The sequence below is a fragment of the Arvicola amphibius genome, chromosome 4 (assembly GCF_903992535.2).
Source record: "Arvicola amphibius chromosome 4, mArvAmp1.2, whole genome shotgun sequence".
NCBI lineage: Eukaryota > Metazoa > Chordata > Mammalia > Rodentia > Cricetidae > Arvicola > Arvicola amphibius.
In genome coordinates, this window is record NC_052050.1 from 149,262,518 (window position 1) to 149,288,476 (window position 25,959).

The following is a 25,959-nucleotide window of genomic DNA, read 5'->3' on the forward strand; positions in this document are numbered from 1 at the left end:
ACCAATTTTTTTTTCCTGGGCATCCATTTCTTTTCAGTATAATTAATGTTTGCTGGTGAGCACTGCTAGAGTGAACATCACTGGTGGGATGGTAAGTGTTGTCAACTTGACAGAATTTAGGATTTCCCAGGAGCTGGACCTCTGGGCATGCCTGCATGGATGATCTTGATTAGGTTAAATCAAGGAGGGAGGGAGTACCCACCAAAGCAGATGACACTGTTCCCTAGGTATGGTCCCAGACTGCACAAGTGGTGAAGGGGGCTGAGCAGCAGCAGCAAGCGCTCAGAGCTCTGTGTTCCTGACTATGGATGGCATGTATGTGGCCAGCTGCTTCAGGCTCCAGCGGTCTTGTCTTCCCTGTGATGCTGGACTATACTTGTACCGTGGCGGAATAAACCCTTTCTCCCTAAAATTGATGTTGCAGGGGTATTTTACCAAAGCAGCAGGAAATTAAAGAAGTACATGCAACTTGTCTTCTCTTGGAAGATTTTATTACAATCAAAGCACATGGATCTAGGACATAAATACCTTTGTTTCCATGGTGATCAAGAAATTGCTTCCTCAAGTTGTCATGTCAGAGGCTGGGGTTGTAGCTTAGTGTCACAGTGTTTGCTTGCTCAGCATGCAGGAGGTGCGAGGTTTGATTTCCACATGTGAAAGTCAAGAACTGTGTCAATTTTTCACGCCACCAGCTGGAGTGTAGTACACACACCCAGCCTTGTTAAATGCAGGCAGTTAACTTTCAAAATTGTCGTCTCCATGTCTTCGAGTGAGCAAGTAATGGCTTCCGATGAGCAAAGAGATAGGAGATGCTCACTTTGGGGCTTTTATATTTATTTTGACACATAGGAGATGATAGTCTTTGGGCTTTTATATTTATTATGATGCATGAAAGTAACTTGAATTTCAGAATCTCAAAGGATTGTTAAGAAAAAGTAAAAAATCTACCCAATTCAACCATAACATTAGGAATAATGGTACAAAGGGGCTGGTGGTGATTTAACCCATTGAATACATTCCTGAAGTCATGCTAGAGAACTTTCTCATGACGGCACTAGATAGCTTCTGATTGGGGCTGGTTGCCAGAAAGATCAACCACATGTTTGGAGGGTGAGATTTCAATAGCCATGAGCTCCAGGGAGGGGGAGTTGAGAAAAGGACTGGAGACCAAAGGCAATTGATCAAAGATTTAATCATCCAAGTCTGCATTAGGTCACATAAGGGGTTACCACTTGTTGTGTACAAACAGGTTAATGGTTTTACACATGCAAACAGGGAGGGGACAGCAACTTGCTCTTGATGCTAACCTTCAGCTGGTAGCCTACAAGGGAATACCACCATATAGAATGGCACACCTGTGAAATCTGGCTACTGACAGGTTTATTCATGTTTTCCTTTTGTCTTCCTCAAGACAATGCTATGTCCTTCTCAGGGCCTGGGTGTGGTAGAGACTGGGTGCTGGCACTTTCCCAGTGACCAACAGAATTGGGAGACTCCAAAGTTCATAGTGCACGAATAACTTAGGGAATGGTTTGAACAAGTCATTTTTGAAAATCCTAATGTCTTCTTGGTGTATCCTCATGTGGTGGGGGAAGCAAAGAGCGTGCCGTGAGTGTCTCTTTTTAGGGTTCCATGACCTAGTCACTTCTCTAAAACCTCTTAACACTATTTGGGAGTCGTGACTTCAAGCTATGGATTTGTGATGGAAAACATAATTATTCAGATTATAGAAGAGGGAGACGATGATAAATGGGGTATTTCTCATTCTCATTTGATCTACTCCTTCCAAGGCACTTGAACTGCTAGATCATCCAGTACATATGACACCACAAATTGCTTTAGATTTCAGAGGGCCGTTCCCACTGGGCTTCATTCCTTGACTTTATTCAGGGAATGGATAACAAAGTGGCTAACAGCCATGCCACAGAATACTGCTTGGCAACAAGAGGAATTGTCTGCTGACACACATGACATGAATGAATCATCAGAGCATTAATTACATGGTGAAAAGAAAGGCCAATGCCACAAAATCACATATTGTATGATTCAATTGCTTATCACTGAAATGACAAAAGTTTGGAAGTGGAGACTTACTGAGTTGGAAACAGCAGCTGACATGAGCAACCAATCCCAATACAGAAAACCGCAATGGGCTGAGTGATACCTTCAAGCTCACCGAGATGCAGTATCTCTGTTAGGTGCCTGAGCAGCACGAGAATGTGGTGTCACATGAGCATAAGCCAAAATATGGGACATGGAGAGGAGGTCTTCAAGCTCCAAGCCAGTCTGGGCTGTATAGCGAGGCCCTGTGCAGCACAAAGAGGGATCATTCGGAGAGTGTATCCGAGCTTCACATTGCAAGGCAGTGTGGGCATCTATGAAGTTCACTCAAGAACTGTGCAATTGAATTACTCCTCAACACACACACACACACACACAAAAGCACGCACACATGCATGCACACGCACAAACACACACGCACAATCTTATAATACTTTTAAGTGAGTTTATAATTCTATATTAGTCACATTCATAGTTATCCTTGGACAAACATGACACCTGGGCCATGGGCTGGACACTCCTGACATAATTCAGTTCCAGCAGCTGACTTTCCTTAGGGAAACTTGAGGTAACCATTCATAATGTAGACAAAATCATGGCACAAAAGTTTCAGGCCCGTCGTTCTCAACTGTTCTGAGAAGTATCTCAGAAGCATAAGTATAATCTTAGTGATTCCTGGTCGTCCTTCCTATCCAGACACAGCACACAAATAAAGACCTCCGAGTCCAAGACAAGAAAGTTAGGGGGTTGTTTGATCATTTAGGACGGAAGAATTTAAATCAATTTCTATTCTATTATTGGGAGTAAAGTATCTTGAAGACAAAGGTTCTGTGACCTCTTCATCATGATCATTATTAGTACTGTGTAAAGAACCCGCAAAGGCTTCTCTGAAATACAATATGAGTCACGAATGAGTTACATAAAAAGTTTTGAAGATCAAAGCTGGAGAGGTAGCTTAATGGTAGAGTGCTTGCTTAGCAAGCCCTGGATCTCCAGCAACCTCCGCTCCATACTGAAGATAAAAACCGCAGCACACAAGGTAATGCGTGACATCAGGCCTTAAGCTGTATGCTGGCTCCTTCTCTCCACTGTTGTTTTTCTTGAGTGTTGAGAACAGCTGCCATAGATGTCTCTCATTGTAGCAACTGGTAGTCATTAAAGTCACAGACTTTGTGTTGGGTGATTGAATCTAAACAAAGGGGAAAAAGACAGCTTGACAGTTAAGATAGCTGGTTGCAACACAGGTAATCTTTTTGTCTTATAAAATGACAGCTGAAATGTCTTAAAATGTTTCAGGACTGGGCAGAGTCCCATTTGTCCTCAGAGTACACTGGATTTTAAAAGTAAAATAAAATAAAGCAAAGCAATTACTTCATGATTTTAAGATGTACCAGTCATAGGGAGAGCTAGGTCGGCATAGAGTGGTGATCACAAACCCTCTGCGATGGCTGGGATATGTAATGCTCCACAGGTCTGTGTTGAAAGCTCAGTTTCCACCTAGTGGTTGCTGGAGCCTAGCAGAGGAAGTAAGTGTCTGAGGTGGGTCCCTGGCTGGATCTTGCCCTGGTACCCTGTGCTTCCCAGCTGCCACAAGCTGCTTTGCTCTGCAATGTACACCCCTAATCATGATGCTTTGCCCACCCATGGCCCCCAAATAGTAGAACCAGCCAACAGTGCACTAAGATCGCTGTACTGGGGGCTACAATACAATCTCTCATTTTTCTCAGGATTCTGGTCACAGGAATAAAAGATATGACAAATAAATATACTATCATTTGTCAATACTAAAAAGCTTACTACCCACAACTATCTTCTTATTATAAAGAGAAAAAAGGAACACAGCAGACTGCGGGTACTCGCTGGCTGACAAGCTTAATTAGAATGATTACGTTGTCTCCCATCCCAATCGCATAATCAGACAGTGGCGTCAAAGGGCCTTGAAGAGTGGTGTTAATGAAAGATGGACAGCCATGATGGTTGCATGGAACAGGGAGGAAAGGGGCTTCGTTCTAGAAATTAAAAAATGAAGGGAAAGTAGAAGAAATAAAAAAGCTCATCTTAGTTTTGGTTTAAGAAAGTGTCCAAGAATTTACCTGTTACCTTCCTGTACAGATAAGCCTCCATCTAAGAGTGTGAACTGGTGAGGGATTTCCTGGTGTGCTTGGCTTCAGAGGGGAGGAACACACTGAGTAGCATTTGTGCATATATGTGCACTTGTGAACACACACTTGCACACACACATTATTATGTATGGTAAAGACAGCTATCAGTATGGGCACACCCTTCAGTCTACTGTGCAACGGTGAAGGAGGCCTTACGGTTTATACCTTTGTCTGAGCTTATCATGATGCCACATTATGTTTTTGTTGCTGTCTTTTGTTTTTGCCTTTTCTTGTATACACCAGTGCCAGGTAAAAGCTACTGTCTTCTTTATGTGTTTACATTATATTGACATTTTGTTTAATTGTACCTAGGTTTTGAGCCACAGGTGAAGATATGCTCTCTGTATCCGGTCTACAAAGTAATTCAGCCATATTTCCATTCAGGTTGTAGGAGCTCTTTCAGTTTGACACATGAATCTTACAGGATCACTTTATAAGGCCCTGGGGGCAGGAGGGAGAGGGAGGGAGGGAACAACCTGTCAAAAGGATGCCTCTTTCTACTTAATCTGAAAGTTTAATATAATCAAAACCTTCCAAGGTTTAGAAAAAGGAAATTAATACATTGACTCTAACACAGGAAAATGGATTTGAAAAGGAGAATCAGGTGATAAAAATGACTGACTTGTTGTAATCATAGCAGTAAAGTCCAATGCGGTTTGCACAGAACAAATAGAACACTGCAGGAAAACATGCAATGAACGGTGAAAAGGGAGCGAGTGAACAGGGGCATTGCGTATCAGGGCAAAGGGGCAGGCAGACACCGACAGCCCTGTCCCAGTCCCCAGTGAGTGAGCTACAGGCACAGCAGTTCCGGACAGCGAGAAAACTGCCGTAGCCCTCACAGGCATTATTCAGCTTTTGAGACAGGCTTTTATGAGATCCAGGTTGTATGTGAACCCCCGATACTCCTGCCTCCTCTCAACCGCGTCACCAGTACACAGCTAAGAATGTTATGTAGGAAAGATGCAGGAGATGCCCTTGAAACTGAGGCAACAGCTCTGCCTCACTCCTGTTTTCCTTAGCTTTTTCATTCTTAAAACCAAAACCTCTAACCTCCACACCTGCCATGCTCTTTAATAGGTCCTGGCACGCGTCTAGGGCAAGCACTGTTATCCAGCCACACTCCTGTGTGGTCTTACGGTTGAAGCGTGGAGCCACCATGCTACCGACACTAGTGTTTTGTGGCGTGGAGGACAAATCTATTTAACTGAAATCTGGTAGCTAGTGATGACACTGTGCCAGCTCAAGAGCACCGGGGACCAGACTTCTCTTTGCCTGTCAAGGGTCCAGAAGGAAGCTCAGTGGCCATGCACACAAGCTTACTCAGTTGGGCATCTCTTCTTCTTCTTCACTAAGTCTCTGGGGGACAGTCATGGCAAGAACTTCACCTTTCAGTAGCAGGGCCTCAGGCTGTGGATGTCCCTGCCTCAGTGTCTTAGCTATGGTAATGAAACACCATGACTAAAAGCAGCATGGTGAGGAGCGGGCCTCTTCTGCTTCTGCGTCCTCATGACTATTCATCATTGAAGGAACAAGAAACTCGAGCATGACAGGAACCTGGGGGCAGGAGCTGACGCAGAGGTCATGGAGGCATCTGCGTACTGGCTTGCTCTCTGTGGCTTCCTCAACCTTTCTTCTAGTACCCAGGAGCACCAGTCCACGGATGGCACAAGCCACAGCGGGCTGAGTCCTACCTGTCAATCACTAACGAAGAAAATGCCTTTGTTTGTCTTTAGCCAAATCTTAGGGAGGCACTTTATGAACTGGGGTTTCCTCCTCTTAGATGACTCTAGTTTGAGTCAGACTGACATAAAAACTAGCCAGACAATCCTCAAGGCACGTTCCCTGGCATAGCTTTTGCATGGTGACCTCAGTTCTGTCTGGAACCAGTGCCACAGATCTCTCCTGCTGTCTGGCCATCCCATAGGCTTCTCTTCCATGGGCTGAGACCAACTTTGCTCTCTCAGCACTGCTCCCCAAAACTTGCTTGTTAGGACTCCACTTGTGGCTGTTTTGGAATTCAAGTCTAGGGGTGACTACCATTTCTTCATTTCTCACATATCCTGTCGGTGACAGCTATGGAAATGTCAATTAGATGTGATCTGACAACAGCATGCCTCTATGGCTATCAACCTAGCATCCCCAGCCATCCTCGCTGCTCAGATGAGCACCCAGGGCCAGCATCCTTGCCGCTCCCATGACAACCTCCCTCTCTGCAGAGCTCTTTCCCACTTGCACTCCACAGCACCCACACCTCCAGGCCTTGAGTGGGCAGCGGCTTCCAGGTCTCGTTCCCTCCCCTGGTCTTCTCTTCTTCCTTCCAGTCACCCCAGATTGACTGCTTCTCCTGACTGAAGCACCTAGCACCTCCAGGCAAGGACACAGGTCTCTCCAGCCCCTCTTCCTTATTCAGTCCCTGGCTCCAGAGTAGCTCTCAGCAAGGATCTCGCCTGCTCCGCTTCATTCTTGCACCCCATCATCCTCTTTAGAGGATGTGCCAATACCGTTGTTTGAATCTGTTTTCTGTCTTTCTCTAAGCCTATGACTGTGTCTTTCTTGTCAAGTATTACATATGTAGTGCCTAAGAACATGCTCAGCTCACATACAATGAATGAAACGATGCCGTGTGTGTGTGTGTGTGTGTGCGCGCGCGCCATGCACACTCAAGGCAGCCAACACTGACTGGCAACTCAACAGGTCATAGTCACCTAGTAGACAAGTCTCTGGCATATCTGTGAAGTGTCCTGGACCGAGGAGAAAAGAGAAAGTGAGGTGAGCAGCAGTTCTCATCTCCTGCTGCCTGGCCGAGGACAAAATGTGCCCGCTGCCTTGTGCCCTGCCTCCGTGACTGTGGATAAAACCTGCTCACTGCCTCATGCCCTGCATCCGTGACTATGGATGAAACATACCCACTGTCTTGTGACCCTGCATCCATGACTGTGAACAAAACGTGCCTGCTGCCTCGTGCCCTGCATCTGTGACTGTGGACGAAATACGCCTGCTGTCTAGTGCTTTGTCTCTCCGTGACTATGGATGAAAGGTGCCTGCTGCCACGTGCCCAACTCTATGACCTCCCACCGTGATGGGCTTCATTCTAAACTGTGAGACAGAATAAACCCTTCCTTCCTTTCTTAAGTTCCTATTATCAGACATTCTGTCACAGCAAAGAGACAAGTAACTCATTCTTATTCTTCATGGAAAGTGTTTGGTCTAAGGAACTCCCACTCAGCTCTGATACTGCCCAGAGCTACCCTGAACCTCTCTGAGGGTGCCCTGAGGACTTAACAATGGGCAACATAGTCTGCCCCTGCCCATCACTCACAGGGCTTCTCCTTGCTGTCCTGGACACGGGAATAAAATGATTTATCACAAGGCCATCCCAGTGCAACCTATCATTTTCTCTATCTTATAATTATCACAGGGTATGCTATTGACCTCAGTGGTGGATTCTGGGATGTTCAACTTTGTTGACTTAGTTGTGGCTGTTTCTTGTTTCTATCGGATGCACCTATATTGACAACTGCACCATGTAAATATGGTTTCTCCTCCTTTAAACCCCCACCTCCTTTTCCACTTACTTGACTGGTCACTCTAGAATACTGTTGAAGGGTAACAGCCTTGCTGTGCTCTTTACACCTGACCCAAATCTTACACAAAGGTTCTCACTATTAAGTAACTTGCCATGGTTATTTCTTAAGAGATAACATGGGCAGGAAAGAGGTTCCTAAAAGCTCCTGATTCGTGAGGCATTTTGTCATGTGTGGATGCTCAATTATCTTTCATGCTTTTAAACACGACTGGGGAAAACAACAGATGAAGAAAAACCATGCTACTTATTTTCTCATATTTGTAGGCTGATACTTGGTTATGTGCATTTTATGTTTAGCACATAATGAAATTTGATTCACTAAGGTTTTATTTTAGGTTTTTGATATCCATGTTGCCAAAATGGGTGATTATATTTAGATCAGTAGCCTTGAAAAATAGGGTGTATAACTTCCTTTTTTAGTTCTGTAATAATTTGTTATTTTTGGTAAAACCTACTGCTAACATTATATAGGAGGTATCATATAAGCTATACAAACTATAAATTTATCATTTAGCTATTTTGACTGGACACTTCAATGCTATTAAAAGGACGTTCACAATACTGTGCAACCACTAGCACTTACAAACTTTGAGAACTTTCTCATGATCCCAAAACAAATCTCTGTATCCACTAAACAGCAACTTGCCACTCCCATGTTCCCTGCCATCGTTTCTGGCATCCTGGTCACATGTTCTGTCTTTGTCCCAGGGATATCATGAGCATGGGTTTGTCTTTCTGTGCCTGGCTTATTCCACTGGGCATAATGTCCATGTAGGGCAGGTATCAGGATCTCCTTTTGCAGGCAGGAGACACTACACCCTGCTTACACGCTGTATTTGCCTTGCTGTCCGATGTCAATTGATGCTTAGTATACATTTGCTTCCGCCCTTTTGCCACTGTGAATAGTGCTGCTATAATTACAGACATACACACCCTGTGAGACTCACCACTCATGTTTGGGGTGGGATATGTATGCTAAGCAGTGGCGCTAGCTGTTGGGTGACATGGTAACAACACAGTGTTTTCCTTAGTGGTCACAAGAGCTTACATTTCCCTTAGCAGCATACAACGGTTCCAATTACCCACATTTTCTTGAACACTTTATTTTTTAACTTTTGGTCTGTGTGGGGGTAGTACCCATCATAATGGGTGTGGGGTTCTGGTTCACATTTCCCCAGTGGTTTTGTTGACTACTTTTTGTCATGGGCCTGCACATTTGGATTTTGTCTACATTCATTGTCCCATTTCTTAACACTGATCTTACTATTATTTCTGAATCACAGGAGGCTTAGGCACACGCTTCATGAAGGTCTGCCATTCTGATATACTCTCATTTATCTGCGTTTACTTCTGTTGCCTCCCTTCAGGGTCGATGAAGAATGCCCACCTCTTTTCCCACCCACTCTCCAGTCCTTGAGGTGGTGAGGCTCCATCTTGCAAAGCAGCGGCGGCACAGGCTCGCCCTGCTCCCGGACTGTGGAGGGGACCGAGACCCGGCCGTCTACTGCATGGGCGTTTTCATAGCACTCTGCAGATGGCTTTGCTCGACTGGGCATATTCTAGTGGCTATCAGCCTTTAGAGGCTGTGCCCATTTCCCACGAAGCTGCTGCTCATTTTCTCACGTTTCTGTTACGGCTGAGCCTCTGGAGCACCAGTCTGTGTTGTGATGGCGTCCCCTGTTCTCTGCAGCAGGTGGATGGTGGGAGACACCCCGATTCCTTTTCGCTCTCTGTGATGTCTAGCTGGCTTATGTTTTCCGCTCCCTGGTTCAGTTTTGGCATCTCATTTTCAAACTTATCAACATGAATTTGGTCATCACCCTGCCTTGAGTTTCAAACATCCCTACTATATGTGCAGTTGTCCCTAATTTGCAGTACTGTTCATTGGCCGCTTTGCCTTTTTTTCTCAGTATTGATTGCATTTTACTATTAGAAGATGGGGCTTCGCTGCTGCCCGGCTCCATGGTCTTCTCTGTTTGGCCTGTTAATGTCTGGGAGGGTCGCTACTGTTTGCTCCCCCTTTGGGCTTCAAGACGATCCCACTGCCACTCATCTCCTAGCATTGATGTTGAAGGAGAAACTGACGGGAAATTGAAACAGTATAACTCCATGCAACCCCTCTTCTCCCCCTGCAAAGCTGGGAGGCTCATTGTCTTTCACTTTAGGGGGGGGACACCTCAGCCCCAGGCCTGTTTGCCAGGCAATGCCCTGCAATATTCCAGTGGTAGATAACGGCAAGTCTACCAATCAGCAGCCTTACAATCAAAGGAAACTTTCACTACCAGTATGAAACCCCACTCCTTATGAGGAAGGTGACCTGAAATCAGGTGGATGGGCTGCTTTCTGGAGTTCTTTGTAATCCACTCAAAACTTCCACAGGGGACCTCAGGACTCAGTGAATTAAGGTAACCCAGGCTGCGATCAGAGAGGACCCCAGGCAGGGTGAGGCAAACAGCATTCATCTACTTTCTCACAGTTCTGCATTGATGCCTGAAGTCAAGGTGTTTCTTTTGAGGGCTCTTGATAGCTGATGCTCTGGCTCCTGGCATTCCCCTCCCCATCACAGCTTTTTTCTTATGCATGGCTCCCCTTTCTTAGAAGAGAAACCATCCAATTGGATCAACATCCTCCTTTATGAGGACTTAACCCTTTGCCCTCTTTCAAGGTCTCATCTCCAAATGCAGTCACACCCTAAGTTCCCTGTGGGCTTTATATCAACCACTTGAACCGCATCACTTGGGGTTCTAGGGTGTTTACCATTAACTGCCTGGCATACAACTGCAACAGAAAGGAATCAAAGCCCAAGGTATCCCAGAGTCACAAGAAAGCCAGCTTTCGGCCAAAACCCAGAGCATCAGTTAACCAAGCCAGTGAGCAAAGGCTGGCCGAGTGATCAGTAGTATTATTACATTAGAGGGCCTTTTAGATGCTGTTACTCGCTGGGGGTCTTGCTCAGGAGTGGGGCTGCCGCTGGGCTTTGTGAACCGCTGAGCTCTGCAGCAGGTTTTAGAGAGGTGCCTGTCACCTCACAAGTGCCGAGCACAACCATGCTAATGTCCACAGTGACTTCCCCTGAGCGCACATTCCTTCTGGAGGAGCTAAAATGCTGAGGCGGCGGCAATACTGTTTCTGCTCAGAGCTGAAGACACAGACGCCTCTGTGGTCCGCAGGTGGAGTTCTGTGCTGTGGGAGGCTGAAGGAACAACTGGCTTGAGATGAACAAGGGCGGCCAGGAAAGTTCAAGGACAATCACCTGGAGTATTGGGAGAGCTTGGGGACCTTTTCTGAGTCTATTCTTTCTAAACCAAAGAATCCTGCGTCAGCAGCAGACGTACAGACTCTTATCAACAAAGCATTGGCACACACATCAGCTTTAGATGTTAAAATTATAAAATTCTACCACTTAGTTTTTTATCATGTATATTTTGGTACTCTCCCTCAGTATGACTGGTGGGCTGCTGGGTCTGGAATTTTGGTCAAGGATAAATTAAGCACATGGGAAGCGGGGGAGGGGCAGACCGGCCTCCCGTTCTTCTGGTTTCTTTTCTGGACCCTCAGCCTTCTGTGACTAGTTCTTATCTATGCAACTGGGATATGGGACAAGGTGAGCCTGACCAACCCTCATGTGTCCATTTAATTATGACTCCCCAGGGAACATGTCATCCAGATTAGCCTTGATTCACAGAAAGCCACAGTTAATGCACTTAGCTGATCAGCCAGTGGGGGACATAATGAACAGCCCAGGACAGCATGGGAAGGCCCCTAAGGTATCAGGGACCTTTTTCCTGAAGCTCTGACACAGGGCAACAGTCAAATGTTCTTTGTAAGCTGTGCGGAAGTCATGTCAAGGCTAAACTTTCTTTTTCTGGCAGCTCTGTGGAGAATAGTGCACTATCTCCCCACAATAGCATAAATGTATGCCTTATCTCTTGAATGTAGCCCAGACAATTAAAGGGAGGCAGAGACTGGAATCAGTCTCACGAGAAAGGCCAAACCCATATTATTTAATAACATCGAAGGGAGGGGGCAGCGTGACCAGGAATGACCATACCAACAAGCCACACATCTTGACAGCTCCTGGTGAAGAGTCCTGTGTGCCTCTTTCTCACCAGGTAAGGGCCTTAGACCTGGGACCTTGGAGATATGAAATGGGAACTATACCTTGTGGGAATGCTGAGGAGAACCCAACAATTAGGAAACAGTTTTAAATAACACCCATATTACTGACATTAGGACAGGTAGTGCCTGGTTCCTGCTACCAGGAATTCGATGTTTGTTCTCTTGTTGATTTTCATGTATATTCAAGTGCCCACAGGGGTGTTCTTGCTCAAAAATCCCCATTTCTCCTCCTGGTTGAATGATTCATGGAGAATGTTGGCCCAAGTACAGTGCTGTTTCAGGGAAAATGGGCTCTAGGGAGTGGACGGGGAACACAGACTCCTTGTAAGGCAGCGTGGCATCTGACACCCTCTGTGGAGAGCATGAGTAAGGCAAGGATTAAATGCCTCCTGTTGAATTCCACAGGCTGACATTCTGCACTCGTTCATGTCCTATGTCAGCAACACATAATGGCTGGGAAGGCAGGATGCTCAACGCTAACGGTTCACCAGACAAGGCTAGGAGGAATTCTTACAAGAATCTCTCACTTTCTCTAAGGCACTTCTCAGCAGGGTTACACAAAGCTCATCAACTTTAAGAATAAATATAAAGCTACCTACCAAGCAAATGTAGCACACCCAGGCCTTGGCTTTTCATTTTGGATAAGAACAAATTTGAAAGGGGATAGAAAAAGCCTTTAATGTGTTTTGTCTGTCTGTTTGTTTCAAGACAGGGTTTCTCTGTGTAGCCCTCTGTGGAACTCACTATGTAGACCAGGCTGGCCTCAAGCTCACAGATCCAACTGCCTTTTCCTTCCAAGTGCTGGGATTAAAGGCGTGCTCCACCATTGCCTGGCCTTTTAACACTTTTAAATAAACATTTTATCCAACCTACTCTGAAGACTCGTCTTGGCCCAAACTCATACTGTCTATTCCAGTTGGAATAAGCTTAATTGATGAATACAGAATATTGCTTTTATAATGTATCACAAAATAATTTTCCTTTCAAATCAATGCTTTAAAAGTTCCTGTTAATCTCTGTATATTTTTTTCTATTTACTCATTTATTTTAGAGCATTCACACTTGGTAGTAAGTGTACTACCATCAAACTGTATCTCCAGCCCCTCTGGGTATGTTTTTTTTTTCTTATAGGTCTCAGTTATATTTATTAGTGGTTAGTATAATAATCATCTCAGAAGTCTTTCTCTTCATCAGATGTTTGAGCCCCTTGCAAAACCTTTGGTTTCTGAGCTTGAACACAGATCGTTACTCCATCAATAACATGATTTTCCTGTTGTAGTGCATTCTGAAGTTCTTCCTGTGAAGAAAACTGAACCCAACCCATGCCTCTGTGAAAGCCAGTCTCTCTGTCAAAAGGTACATTGCACCTTTTTATATGGCCAAACTGAGCAAAATGTTCGCTCAGCTCACTCGACGCCGCGGACCAAGGAATTTTTCTAATGTTTTGAGAATCTAGTATCTCTTCTCTTTCTTTCTCTCTCCCTCCGCAGGATGACCCCACCCAGAGCCTTGTACAGAGTAGGAAAGCACTCAGTCACTGAGTCTACTCCACCAGCCTGAGAATAAAATGTTCTCTAGAGAAATGTTTATAATACTGTAAGTTTTGGGGAGTAAGAGCCTTCAAAGGACACACGTCACTTTGTTATGGCACTGGGGTGATAGCTCTATGCTCGCAGGGACGCTGTCACTCAGAAATCCTGGGAAGGCCAACCACAGCACACACCATGCCACATGCTCTTGTATTGTCTCCTTTGGTCGCCACACAAGGTGAGCAGGAAAAGATGAAGACAGTGCAGTGTCTGGAGTGGACAGCAGGCATAGGAATCAGCTATGTTTGCCTATCTGTGCTTGGTGGACAGTCGTGGAGGCAACACCTCTGTTATGTGTATACCATGGCATCTGTTGAGTTATCATTCAATTCACAAAGAAGAACTGAGCTAACTAGTGTTTGAAAGATACATGGCTCAGGCTGTAAGACTGGTGTGTTTGGGGGTACCCACAAGCCATGGGGACTCATCTTACACAGGCAGGCCTGAAGCACACACAATACCCGGATGCTGCCAAGGGCAGAGAAACTGGTGTAATCAATGACAGGTCAGCAACAGGACGTCAATTAGGGGGAGGAAAGGAGCATAAACTAGGGTCCCGGAGCCAGCCCTGGCATGCAGAGAATGTTGCGGAGCCTTGGGTGGATGCAGCAGGTAGGCAGTCATCCCCTAAAACCTTAGCCAGAGCCAACAGACAAAACAACCGGAAGAACTTAGCCTGGCTGAGACAGTGACTGCACAGGACGCGGGAGCAACAGGAAGGGCCGCCAGTCACCCGGCCTGGAAATAACAAGACTACAGGCTCGGTCTGGGGCCCTGAGCAGCACACAGTTCCCGAACTCTAAAACCATTAGCTGTAGTTTCACACTGGACACCAGTCATGCTCAGGCGTGTTTTCAAGGCCCAGTTCTGGTCTGTAGTGGCTGTTAATTTGATGCACTTTTCCAAGAAACCAACCGAGAAGTCGATTTCAGAACATGTGATGTCTGAAGGTTCTATTCTTGGTACTCAGAAGAGTAAACAGTGGCTTGGCTTTGGGACCGGAGCTAAATGGTAGTTTTTTTTTTTAATAGTTTCTAAGCAAAAGACAAATTGCTCTATAGCAGATAGTAAAAAGTACTTTTGATTGCCTTATTCAAAAATGTACAGGAACATCCATCAATCATTTAAAAGGTATTCATAAAATGTGTGTGTTTTTGTGTGAATGTAACTTTGGAAAACAAGGTTATCTATTTATCTATTCAAGGACAACATCAAGAACAGAGTGAGAGAAGCCAGAACCTTGGGACTTAGGGATGAGTGTGAGATGGAGAAGGAGGGAAGAAGGGAAGAATAAGAAAACCAGGAAGAGGGGAAGCAGGAAAGAGGAGAGGCAGGAGAGAGATGGATATAGTTTTGGAGGACCCAGCAAAGACTTCAGCCTCAGGAGAGAAAGGGAAGGAAAGGGGAAGACAAAGAGGAGATAACTAGGTGGGATGGGAGGGGGAAGCAGGTGGAGGAGGGGAGCAGGAGGACAGAGTAGAAGAGAGAGGAGGGGATGTTAAGGGACGGACGGACACACACACACACACACACACACACACACACACACACACACACACACAAGAGATAGCTCTGAAGGAACCAGGTAAGGATCTGGCATAAGTAATCCACTGTTAGGGTGGAGCTGAGTCTTCCTATGTTCAAGTCCCACCCCCAGCACTTAGAATGTAGATGTACTTGGAGACAGAATCCAGGGAAGACATTACATTAAAACTAGGTCCCAGGTGGTATTGAACCAGTCTCACTTTGTCTTTAAGGACAATGTGTGGACTCAAAGATGCAAGTCACAAAGGGAAGGGATGTCACTTGCAAGCTTACGGGAAAGTCATAGGGAATCTCTCTGATCCTACCTTGGCCTCGTCCTTCCAGGTTCCATGATGGTAAGAAAATGATTGTTTCAGGTCTGCAGGACTTACTCTTGGCAAACCAATACATTTGTCAAAGTCTCAGGGATGAAGATTTAAATTTATTCTCAAAGCTGAGTCTGGAGTTCATTCTGTCTGGGATGAGTCCATTGTAGGATGGTGAGCCCAGCATAAAAGGAGGGAAGGAGGAGAAGGACAGGAGGGGAGAAGAAGGAGGCAGGACGACACTTCTGGGAAAGCTCACTCCTGGCTGCACAGCCTTTCTCCTCTTGAGAGTTCTGTAATCCTCAGTGGAATAACTGGTGAAGTCTGTCTGTTGCTATCATACATGTAGATAGCCTCCTATGGCCAGGAGTCTAGTTTAGTATCTTTCCCTCCCTGGGAATCTCAGGTAGCACCTAGTACAGGTGCCTAACTCAAGCCAGTCAATGTACCGTGGTCACCCCGTGGTCACAGGTGGAGGATGAGGGGGCTCTGAGTGAGCAGGTTTCCTACATGTGCTGAGACGGTGAGGCCCAGTGCAATCTCCTCTCCTTGTGAACTGTCCTTCAGCTGGCAGTAAGGGGCAGGTGTGTCCATGACTATTAGGGAAGGCGCCTGGAGGTTGAGCTGGTAATTTTAGGCCCAAACCACATGGGCACCGTCTATGTCACCCAATGCCTGTTCTTACTACCTGGACCACAAAGCAGTAGTTTCTTTAAGTTTCTGATGGCCATGTGACCAGCAGCACCCTCCCCTGCCCCTCCTGCTTGTGTCCCACCACCTAAGTTCTTACCTAAGACCCATTTCTCAGACAGGTACTGGATCCTTGCTTCCTTCTTGCCACGGTAGGGACCAATGATGAGGCTGGCCAGCTGAGGGGTTGGGCTGACTTGGCCACCACACAGGAGTACCAGTTCACATAGCTTGGCTCTTGGGGGGCTGCTGGCTGGTGCAATGAACATCTTCGGCTGATTGGCAAAGAGGGCTCCTTGGTATCGCTGGGTAGACAACTGGCGCTCAAGTCTGCAGACCTGCGGAGGGAAGGAAGTCAGTGGAGGCAGAACTCACTCAGTGTGGAGAGCACGTTAACGGTGAAGCTGACTTCTCTTTTCGAAAATAAACTCAAGGTAAGTTTGCTGTATTAGTCAATTTCTGTCAATCTGATAATGTATCCGAGACAAACACCATCGGGGAAGGTTTCAGGGTGTCACTTTATGGTCTCAGGGTGTCACTTTATGGTCTCAGGGTGTCAGTTCATGGTTTCTGTGCTAAGCAAGGTAGTTGGGAAACCGAGTGCAGAATAGAGTGCAGTTAGGGGAAAAAGTACACCCCAGTGACCAACTTCCTCCAACTAGTCCCTGCCCCCTAAAAGCCCTTCAGTCATGAACTCATGCATAGGTTAATTCTGGATGAAGTTCACATCTTCTCAATCTAATAACTTCTCAAACATCACAGCCAGCTAGAAATCCAGACTTCAACACACCAGACTGTGGGGTCCCACTTTAGATCCAACTCACAAAAGCTATTCTATTCCATTCTTGGGCAAATTTTACATTCACAAGACTCAAGAAGATGACAATGTGAAAGATGTTTTCCAAAGTGGGAAGAGCTAAAACTCTAGGAATGCTACTGTACACAAGAAAATGGGTTGGCTTCTGAATTACCACAGTTTTAAAAACCAAGCATTAAAGAGTAACCAAGTACATCTCTGAGCACTGTTGGGGTAACTTGGAGGCCTGTGCGGGTGGCGGGAATCTACTGCTGGCATCGCCTTTGCCATCATTCAACTCAAGGGGCTCCAGGGCTCTGTGGCAAGGGACTAACAGACTCTAAGACTCTTTCAGGTTGGTCACCAGGTGAGATGGCAAAGGGATAGAAAGAGAACGCGAAGGGTAGTCCTCATGGAGAGCAGTGTACACGTGGGGGAGAGGACCCTGGGAGATGTTTCAATGAGTCATTATGAAAACAGTTTGGAGGGTGTTTCAGACAGCATTTGAGAAAGTGTCACAGACAGTGGGAGACATTTGGGAAGCAGACAAGTGAATCTGTGCTCCCGTGTAGTGTGATATAGTTGTAGTGACCATCTAGTTGACCCAAGGGACCCAGTGGGCCAATAGAAGGCCCATTATTTTAAATACATTTTACTAATAACAGATTGATAAGGACTTTCTTTTTTTTTGAGTGCAAATAGCCTTGGCGCTATTGAGAGCTAATATATTTTAAATATTTTAGTCTGTTCCCCCAAAAGCTGGGATCACAGGTTAGGGAAATTGGGGGTTTGAATGTCAAGCCTGGGGAAAAGGAGCTCTTGAAAAGGGTGAGGCTTTGGTGGAGCTCTGTTTGAAGGGCGAGAGACCCTGCAAGCAGCAAAGAGTAAGTTCCTCCGTTTATACAGCCCATGTTTCCCTACCCTGCTTGCACACTACAGTGGTGTTTTGTTTTGTTTCAGAGGCAGGGTTTTGCTGTGTCAGTCAGAGAGGCCTGGAACTCTTCATCTCCTGGGCTGGCCTCAAATTCTCTGTCTCCTGTGTCTATCTCCTAAGTGCGGGGATTATGTGAGAAGGATCACACCTAGACCTAGTGTAAAGAGGGCCCCGCTGTGAAAACACAGCTTCACTATCAGGGTAGTAGGCCCACTCGGTATACTTTAACTTAGTTATAAAATTTCTTTTCTCTTCTTTTCCTTGGGATTTTCTAATACTGGACATTGAAGATGTGCCCCTGACTGGCATGGTGAGGAGCACACCAATATTCCTGTGAGAAGGGCAGTGGGGTGATTGTTAGATGAAGAGATGAGGCTCAAGCAGGCTCAGAGAGAGCTGAGTCAGATGCAAAGAAGAAACCATCACCGCCAATATCCACCAAGTTCTTGAGCTGCTGGACTAGGCTGTGGTGAAACAGCAGCCCAAGAAACAATATCCAGGGCATAGCCACATATTTGAAACAGTAATTAGAATTTTGATCCATGACTGAAGCAAGAAGGATACAAAGTAAAAAGTCAATGTTTGTACATTAGACATTGCCTATTAGTTAACTAATGTCTTCTCTTCCATAAAGGCAGGCAGGAACCATGGATGTTCTGGGGTACACTAACTTCTATGTTCTACACAGGGCCGCTCTCCAGTCCAAAGACAGACTGGTCTGATCCAGCCAATCAAAGTGATCCCGTTTCCTCGGCAGACGGCAGACTCTCAGTCAATGGGATGGAAGACTAAGTGGGACGTTTCCTTCACTATTACAACCGAACGCCCTTTGGACTAAACGGTCATGTGTACATGTGACATATGCAGTTATGGAGCCTTGGGACCTGATGGAGATGGACGAATGGGGAGATGAAGACCCACCTGACCCAACCAAACCGAGACACAGCCTTCTTTTTTCCTTATATTAGAAAACCAATTCTAAGTGTGTGAGCTACCTGTTTTTTTTTAACTTCTTCTTTCCAGATATTAAAGTATCTGAATGATCTTACTCAATTAACTACTCTTAAGGATTTGCTGTTTTTAATAAATTTATTTATTAATTTATTTGCATTTATTAACCCATTCTAAAATGCTCACACAATGAGCACATACACATTTACAATACAGTATTTTAAAACAATAACAATAATAACCTGGGTTTGGTGGCACACACATGCAATCCCAACACTTTGTAGGCAGAGGGAGGAGGCTCAGAAATTCAAAGCCAGCCTCAGCTCCACAGTGAATTTGAGCCTGCTTCTGCTTATGTGAGATCGGGTCTCAAACAACAAACAAACAACAACAAAAACATATGGGATCAAGTTCACTATCTTGCAATATTATAAGCAGTAGGGAGCCTGTTTTTACTTAGGAAGAGGGAGATGAGCCTTTGACACCCCAGAATGTGGAACTGTTGCCAGTTTCTTTGCTTTAGCTATTATTTCCTCACCAAGCATGTACATTTACCAGATTCACTTGGGGCACTGGTGAATAAGGAGAAACAGGGGGTCCTGACTTCACATTATAAGAAGTCAGATTAAATTTTTTTTGTTTATTATCGTCTAAAATCAAAGGAGGCACAGTGTTTTAAAAAATCTGATTATTGCTGAACAATGGTAGCTCACGCCTTTAATCTCAGCACTCAGGAGGCAGAGGCAGGTGGATCTCTGTGAGTTCAAGGCCAACCTGGTTTACAGAGTAAGTTCCAGGACAGCTATACAGAGAAATCCCATTTTGAAAAACAAAAACAAAATCTGACTATTATTCGGAAAAATTGAGCCTGCACAGGCACTGACTTGCTGTTGTGGTGTGAATGTGACCTGTTTCCAACACTTGGTCCTGGGCTGACGTGCTGTCTAGGAAGGCTGTAGAAGGGTTAGGAAGTAGAGTCTTGCTGGAGGAAGCAGGCCACTAAGGGTGGCTCTGAGGTTTTATGGCTGGGGCTCACTTCCTGCTCACTCTCTGTTTCTTGAGTGCTGATACAATGTGACCATCCAGTCTCTCACTACTGCTGTTGAGCCTTCACCAGCTGCTGCCATGTCTCCCCACCATGATGGGAAGATCTCCTTGAGCTCTGAGCCACGAAACACACCTTCCTCCATTAAATTACCTCTTGTCAAGTATTTGGTCAAAGTAATAAGAAGATTAACTAAGACCCTCTTTCTGTAGTCAAGAACATGCATGAAACAGGGAGTTCATTGCCATAGAAACTGTGATGATTGGCACATCTCACTTACAAAAGCAATGGGGCATATGATTGTGCTCAATGGTGAGGTCCTTCCCTAAGGAAGGCTTAAGAACAGGCTGATTCTCAGGGCTTTCTGAACAAAGAAGTCCTTATTAGTCCCCTTGGCCTTTCAGACGTCTTTCAGTGAGGGGCAGAATCACCTGGAAGTACAGGAACCATAGCAGCCCCGCCCCTAGAGACACCCCTTGCTGCTGAGTGCATGTGGCTAAATGGCCTACTGGTCATTGATGCTGCCTTGGAACCTTGGCCTTGACTCGTGTATTTCCCTGTCTAGCAAAGCACCATTCACCTGACTGGTCCATTTTAAAAGTCTGTTGAGAACTCTAAGGCCATACGCTGTACAAAAGGAAAACCAAGGCGCTGACAGGGAGTGGTCCCTTGCTGTGCTGCTCTGGCCTCCCATATGGTGCCTCCTTATCCCTTCAGAGGGAGGGGAAGATTATAGTCCAGGCGATCTTGTGCTGATTATTTTCAAGACTGTTTTAATCCCTATTGTCACACTTCCTTAACCTCCAGTTTCATTGCAAACTTCACACACACACACACACACACACACACACACACACACACACACACACCTCAAAGAGAAGATGCTGGCCAGGCATGCGGGTATTATGGGGGCTGGGGAGGCAGGTGTGAATCAGTGAGCATGAGCAGATGGCTGGATGGCCATTATGATATGTTATTTCTGTTGTCACCTCAACAAGGGCCACAGAAATAACTGACACCCACCTTAGGCTTTTCTGAGGAGACTGCTCAGTGGATAATCGCTTGCTTTGCAATGCTGAGGAATAGAGTTTAGATCCCCATCCCTCACATCAAAGCCCCATAGGTATAGTGAAGAACCTGTAATCCCAGAAAATGGACAGCAGGGATGGGGTGGGAGGCTCCTTGGGACAAGGCCCTGCCTTGGTAAACTTGGAAACGTGAAGAAGACAACCGACATCAACTTCTGGCCTCCACGCGCACCCCGACCACATGAACCCCCAGACATATGAACACACCCACACATGAACAAACAAAAGGGCAAAGCTAAAGATAACAGTTTGTATCACCAAATCAGAGTGAGTCTACCAAGCTGAAATCTGTTGAAGAACTAGAGGAGCGCGTTGTATAGATCAGGGACTTAACTGGCTTTCCTGTTGGGGAGGGAAAGTGTCTTCTTGCACATAATTGCACCACATGTCACCAGGCAGAATTTGTGTGGCCATCTATGGAGTCCCAAAGTGGCTCAAAGGCCTTCAGAGCCAGAATCAGGTGACTAAGAAGGGCATGCTCAGATTAGAGAGTGCAGTTTTCCAGTAAAGCAGGTTCTTCCCTGCAGAGTCTACGTCCTCTTTAGAAGTCAGGATGAACGAGAGGCACGGTGATGCACAATGGTCATGCCAGCCCTCAGGAGTCTGGGGCACGTGCAGTAACAGTGGAAGGCCAGCCTCAGTTATACAGCGATCAATAGTCTAGGCAAAAAAAAAAATCTTAGAAGAAATGGAGTTTACTGACACCCTAGGCTCAAGCAGCCTTTAAAGTGATGTAATGATATTTCACACATGTATTTATGGACAGGAAAGAGAAGAAGCAGACAGAAAATGGCTGCTTCTTGCTCTGACCTCTTATTCCACACTGCTGGTGGAGGTTAGCAACAGTACGGTGCCAGCTGAGGTCAAATATTGACTCTGATTTGTCCTAAGGAGAGAGGCTACTGATTCACTAGGGTTTAGCTCAGACCCTTCAATCTGTTTACCTAGAAGCCAGCCACGGCAGACTGTGTACTGTTGAAGCAGAACAGAATCTCCCAGGCTTCTCGCTCCAAGGAATCCTAGCTATTTGTTCATGATCAAGAACTAAACCTTGGCAGGGGCTGATGGTTCACTCACTGTAGCCAGGGCAGTGGATTTCTATTAGTGGGGAGCTTACCTGCTGAGTCTCTCTGGCTCACTGATGGGATATGCAGGTCCCTCGTGGGCCACTTCTGGGAGAGAAGGTACAAAGCTTCTGTGACCAAATCCTGGTGGCAGCAGACAGTATGAGGGGGCAGAACTGCAGGAGGATGCCTGCCTGAGGCCATTTGCTAGCCACAGGACAGTCAGGCTTTGGATCAGAGGGTTTGGGCCCCACGGTGCCAGCCTTTCCCAGCTTTGCTTCTCACCAAATCCACACCCAGGTCAAGTGAGATAATGCCACACCTGGTTCCACAAACACGCTTTCCATAGCCTAACAATCACACACACATGTTGGGCCTCAGCCTGATGACTCTTCTGAGAAGCATGGGAAACGCAGGCATGCGGCACTGTCAGTGCGTCTTAGATCTGGAATACGGGGCACTTGCCACCTCCCTAGCTGGTGAGGAGCTGGTGATGTCAGCTCTGAGTACTGGGGTGGGCCTCTAGGACACTCACATGGGTGTGCAATCACAGGACAGGTGCCCACGTCCTGGGTCAGAACTTCTGAATCCACAATGGGGTCCACTTCATTAGTAACCTGCTTTACTCCTGTAGCAGGGGATTGGGGGAGGCTAATGTGGGTCTGCTTTCCCTCTGAAATGTACTCTGCCCATTAAGCCAATTCCTCAAGTGTACTGCCGATGAGCCTGGACTTTTCAGATGGCTAGTGCCACACTCACAGACTGGATATGAAAAATGTCAGTTTCTTGTATGCCTTTTCAGCCTTTTATTTTATTTCCAGTTGTTTTTCCCCCCTTCAAGGATAGTGTGCCTCTTCCTCTGTGAATCCTTATCTAATGGGCTTTACCCTCAAACCCTTCCCACCTGACTTAGTTAAGGGCATTTGGTGCCGCTGGTCATGCATGGCCATGCACACCAGCACTTAGTGTCCAGGGATACAGAGAGAAAATGATAACAACCCATATATGTGATCGAGACTGGAGAGATAACTTGGAGTCAGGTGGAAATGCAGAATCCACAAAGGACATGGTATCTCTCAGCCTGCTAGAGAAGGAGGCAGGTGCTGTAACTGTTAACTTAGCAAGAAAAGTAACTTTGGGGCTGGCGAAATGGCTCAGTGGTTATGAACACTGACTATTCTTCCAGAGGACCCGGGTTCAATTCCTAGCACCCACATGGTAGCTCACTACTGTCTGTAACTCTAGTTCCAGGGACCTGACCACCCTCATATAGACATACATGCAGGCACAACACCAGTGCACATAAAATAAAAGTAAATGAGTTTAGTTAAAATGACTGAAGAGAGGGCGCACAGACGGCTCAGTCAGTAGAGTACCTGCTCTGTGAACACAGAGACCCGAGTTCAAGCCCTAAAACTCACATGAAAAAGCCAGATGTGGTGGTATGTGCTTGCAGTCCTAATGCTGGAGAGATGGAACAGGCTGATCCCTGGGGCTTACTGCCCAGCAACCTACCTTACCTGGTGAATTCCAGGTCATGGAGAAACCCTGCCTAAAATAAATCAAGGCAGGGGTTGAAGAGATGGCTCAGCAGTTAAGTGCACCAATTGCTCTTCCAGAGCACTTGGGTTCGATTCCCAGCACCACATCGTGGCTCACAACCATCTGTAACGTCAGTTCTATGGGTTCTAATGCCCTTTTCTGTTTTCCTCAGGCTTCAGGCACACACATGGTATACAGACACACATGTAGGCAAAACATCCATACACATAAAGTGGAAAAAAATTAAGGTGGCTAGGCATGTAAGCACAGATCTTCATCCCAAAACTGAGGAGGCTGAGGCAGGGGGATCTCTGTGAGTTCTAGGTCATCCAGGGCAATATAGTGAGTTTCAGGACAACCAAGGCTATATAGAGTAAGGCCCTTTCTCAAAAAACAAACAAGCAATAAACTACAAACAAACAAACAAACAAACAAATAAATAAATAAATAAATGCCCAGACAAAATTATCCCGGTGGAAAATATCAAGGTGGACAGTGTCTGAGAAATGACATCAGATACGTACACATATATGCCCTCTCTCTGAATATTTCTCCCACTGGCGGAAGTGACTCCCTTCTCACTGTTGTCGGAGGGCGCAGCTGTCTAGGTATTTTGAGGGGAACTACAGAGGCAGGAGAACCTCACTCCACAGTGTGCACAGATTCCAGAGGCACCACAGGGGGGTTGGGGAATGCAGAGAGTTAGAGAGAATCCCTAGTGCTGGGCTGTCCTAGATCATCACCCCTGGCCGAGGCAGCTACTTCATTGGAGTGAGAGTACGGAGAATTGGTATTGGAGAATATGGAGTACCCAGAGCAGGGTGGGGTCCTTAGAGGGCATCTTCATGATAGCTTTCACCGTATGGGGGGGGGGGGGAACAGGACGCAGAGATCCTCTGAGCATTACAGAGAACCTGACATCACTGCCTGGCAAATCCTACTTGCACCGATTCTTCACACTGCTCAGGGTGCTGCCACTGAACTCTTGGGCTCTCCTCACCTTGCTCTTCATTCTCATGTTGGGTCACTGGTGAGTTCAATGACCCAACTCATTCCACCATCTCTTCAGGAGAACAACAGGCTCCACTCTGAGAGCACAGAAATGGGAAGACAGTGCACTTTATTTCTCAACTGAGAGTACAATATGACATTGCATTCAAAGAGGAGACTGGGACCTGGTGGTGGTGGTGGTGGAAAAGGAGAAGAAAGCACATGGCAGGGCACTTCAGGTGACAGGTGCCTAGAGCTTGGCACACTCCAACACATAGCCCAGGATCGCTGGAGTGTGAATGTGCAGGAGGTGGGGGAGGGGATAATAAGAAAAAACAACTTTTTTTGAGTGTTTAAGAAGTGACCATGGGATGGGGCTGAATAAGCAGGCATCAGATCAACATGATCACACGGTGGGAGGAGGTTAGTTAGCAGGGCCACCAAAAAGCTCATTATGTAGTGAGTTCCAGGCCAGCTTGGGCTACAGGATGAAAGCCTATTTGAAAACAAACAAACAAAATCAATCAACCAATCAACAAACTCCCCCACATGAGCAGCCAGTTTTATATCATCGACTTTTAAGTTAGAAGGATTGCCCTGTAGAAAAAATACACAGCGCAGGATGGAAAGGCCAAAGGAAAAGACTGCCATGATTTTAATAAGAAATGAAGACGTGAAGGCTATGAGCTGGAGAAGGAAGAGAAGTCAGGACGGAAGGAGAAAGTAACTCCACTCAGAACCTAGCCATGTTATAAGCTTGTTATGTACAAATCGGGAGGTCAGCACGAATGACAGTGCAAGAGCCATGTGTGACACCTGCAGGAAGATTCAGCCATTAAGGTTCGAAGGTTTCCAGTTCGGTATCTTTTCCCCAAGTTCAACATCAACATGAAGGAACTACAGGTGTTGAGCAGCTGAGACCAAAATTGCTTTTTATTATCCATGCAGCTGCGTGCGGACATGGCCTTTCGCGCACAGTCATGTGACTTTAAGCTGCCAGCCACTCAAGAACTCTTGACGAAAGAAAGAGCTCATCTCTAGCCCCTCTTCCTTCTCTTTCCCTGCCCACCACACCTGTCTGGTATCCAACCTCCAACACGGCATGCCGTTTCTCACACGCAGTCACAACACTGCTTTCTGACATGACAGCGGGACAATAAACAGGACATTCTGCAGCCTCCCTGGGGACTCAGCATCCCAACGAATTTGCCTTCCTACCAGTGACTGGGGGTGGACTGTTCCCAGGGAAAGCTAACGTCCCCACTGAGCAAGACTGTGTCCTGCTTGCCCACCTGAGGACTGCCTGCCATTCTCTCGGATTACCTCACATCCAGAACTGAAAACACATTTCCCCATTTACCTGCCACTTCCCCGCTCCACTCTCCTGGACAGATGCTTTCTCTGTGTCTCTTTGCTCTCACTCATCCTCCCTACAGTCTTTGATTGCACTGCATCCACGATGTCACCTGCCATTCAGGTCCCTTCAGTA

At 46.2% G+C, this 25,959-nt stretch overlaps 2 protein-coding genes across 3 annotated transcripts in view; both read right to left on the reverse strand.

Annotated features, from left to right (window-relative positions):
- Positions 1 to 1,837: 1,837 nt before the first annotated feature.
- Positions 1,838 to 25,959, reverse strand: part of Mcph1 (microcephalin 1) — a 194,349-nt gene continuing 170,227 nt past the window's right edge. For both annotated transcript variants that reach the window (XM_038328315.1, XM_038328314.1), the window contains exons 13-14: positions 16,161 to 16,398; positions 1,838 to 3,250 (exon numbers count right to left, since the gene is read on the reverse strand). In XM_038328315.1, the coding sequence (XP_038184243.1) occupies positions 3,195 to 3,250; positions 16,161 to 16,398 (294 nt within the window). In that variant the 3' untranslated portion in view covers positions 1,838 to 3,194. The remainder of the gene's footprint in view (positions 3,251 to 16,160; positions 16,399 to 25,959) is intronic.
- On the reverse strand, positions 13,103 to 15,964 carry LOC119813565 (SRA stem-loop-interacting RNA-binding protein, mitochondrial-like). Its single transcript, XM_038328920.1, has 2 exons — positions 15,840 to 15,964; positions 13,103 to 13,439 (listed from the first exon to the last, which is right to left on the reverse strand). Exons 1-2 carry the CDS (start codon positions 15,962 to 15,964, stop codon positions 13,103 to 13,105), a joined length of 462 nt encoding a protein of 153 aa, XP_038184848.1.

Coding starts and splice junctions, on each gene's coding strand:
- LOC119813565 (XM_038328920.1), bottom strand. CDS start 15,964: ATGGACACACCTGCCCCTTACTGCCAGCTGAAGGACAGTTCACAAGGA. Junction 13,440..15,839: donor AGCCCCCTCATCCTCCACCT/GTGACCACGGGG, acceptor ACTCTGTACAAG/GCTCTGGGTGGGGTCATCCT.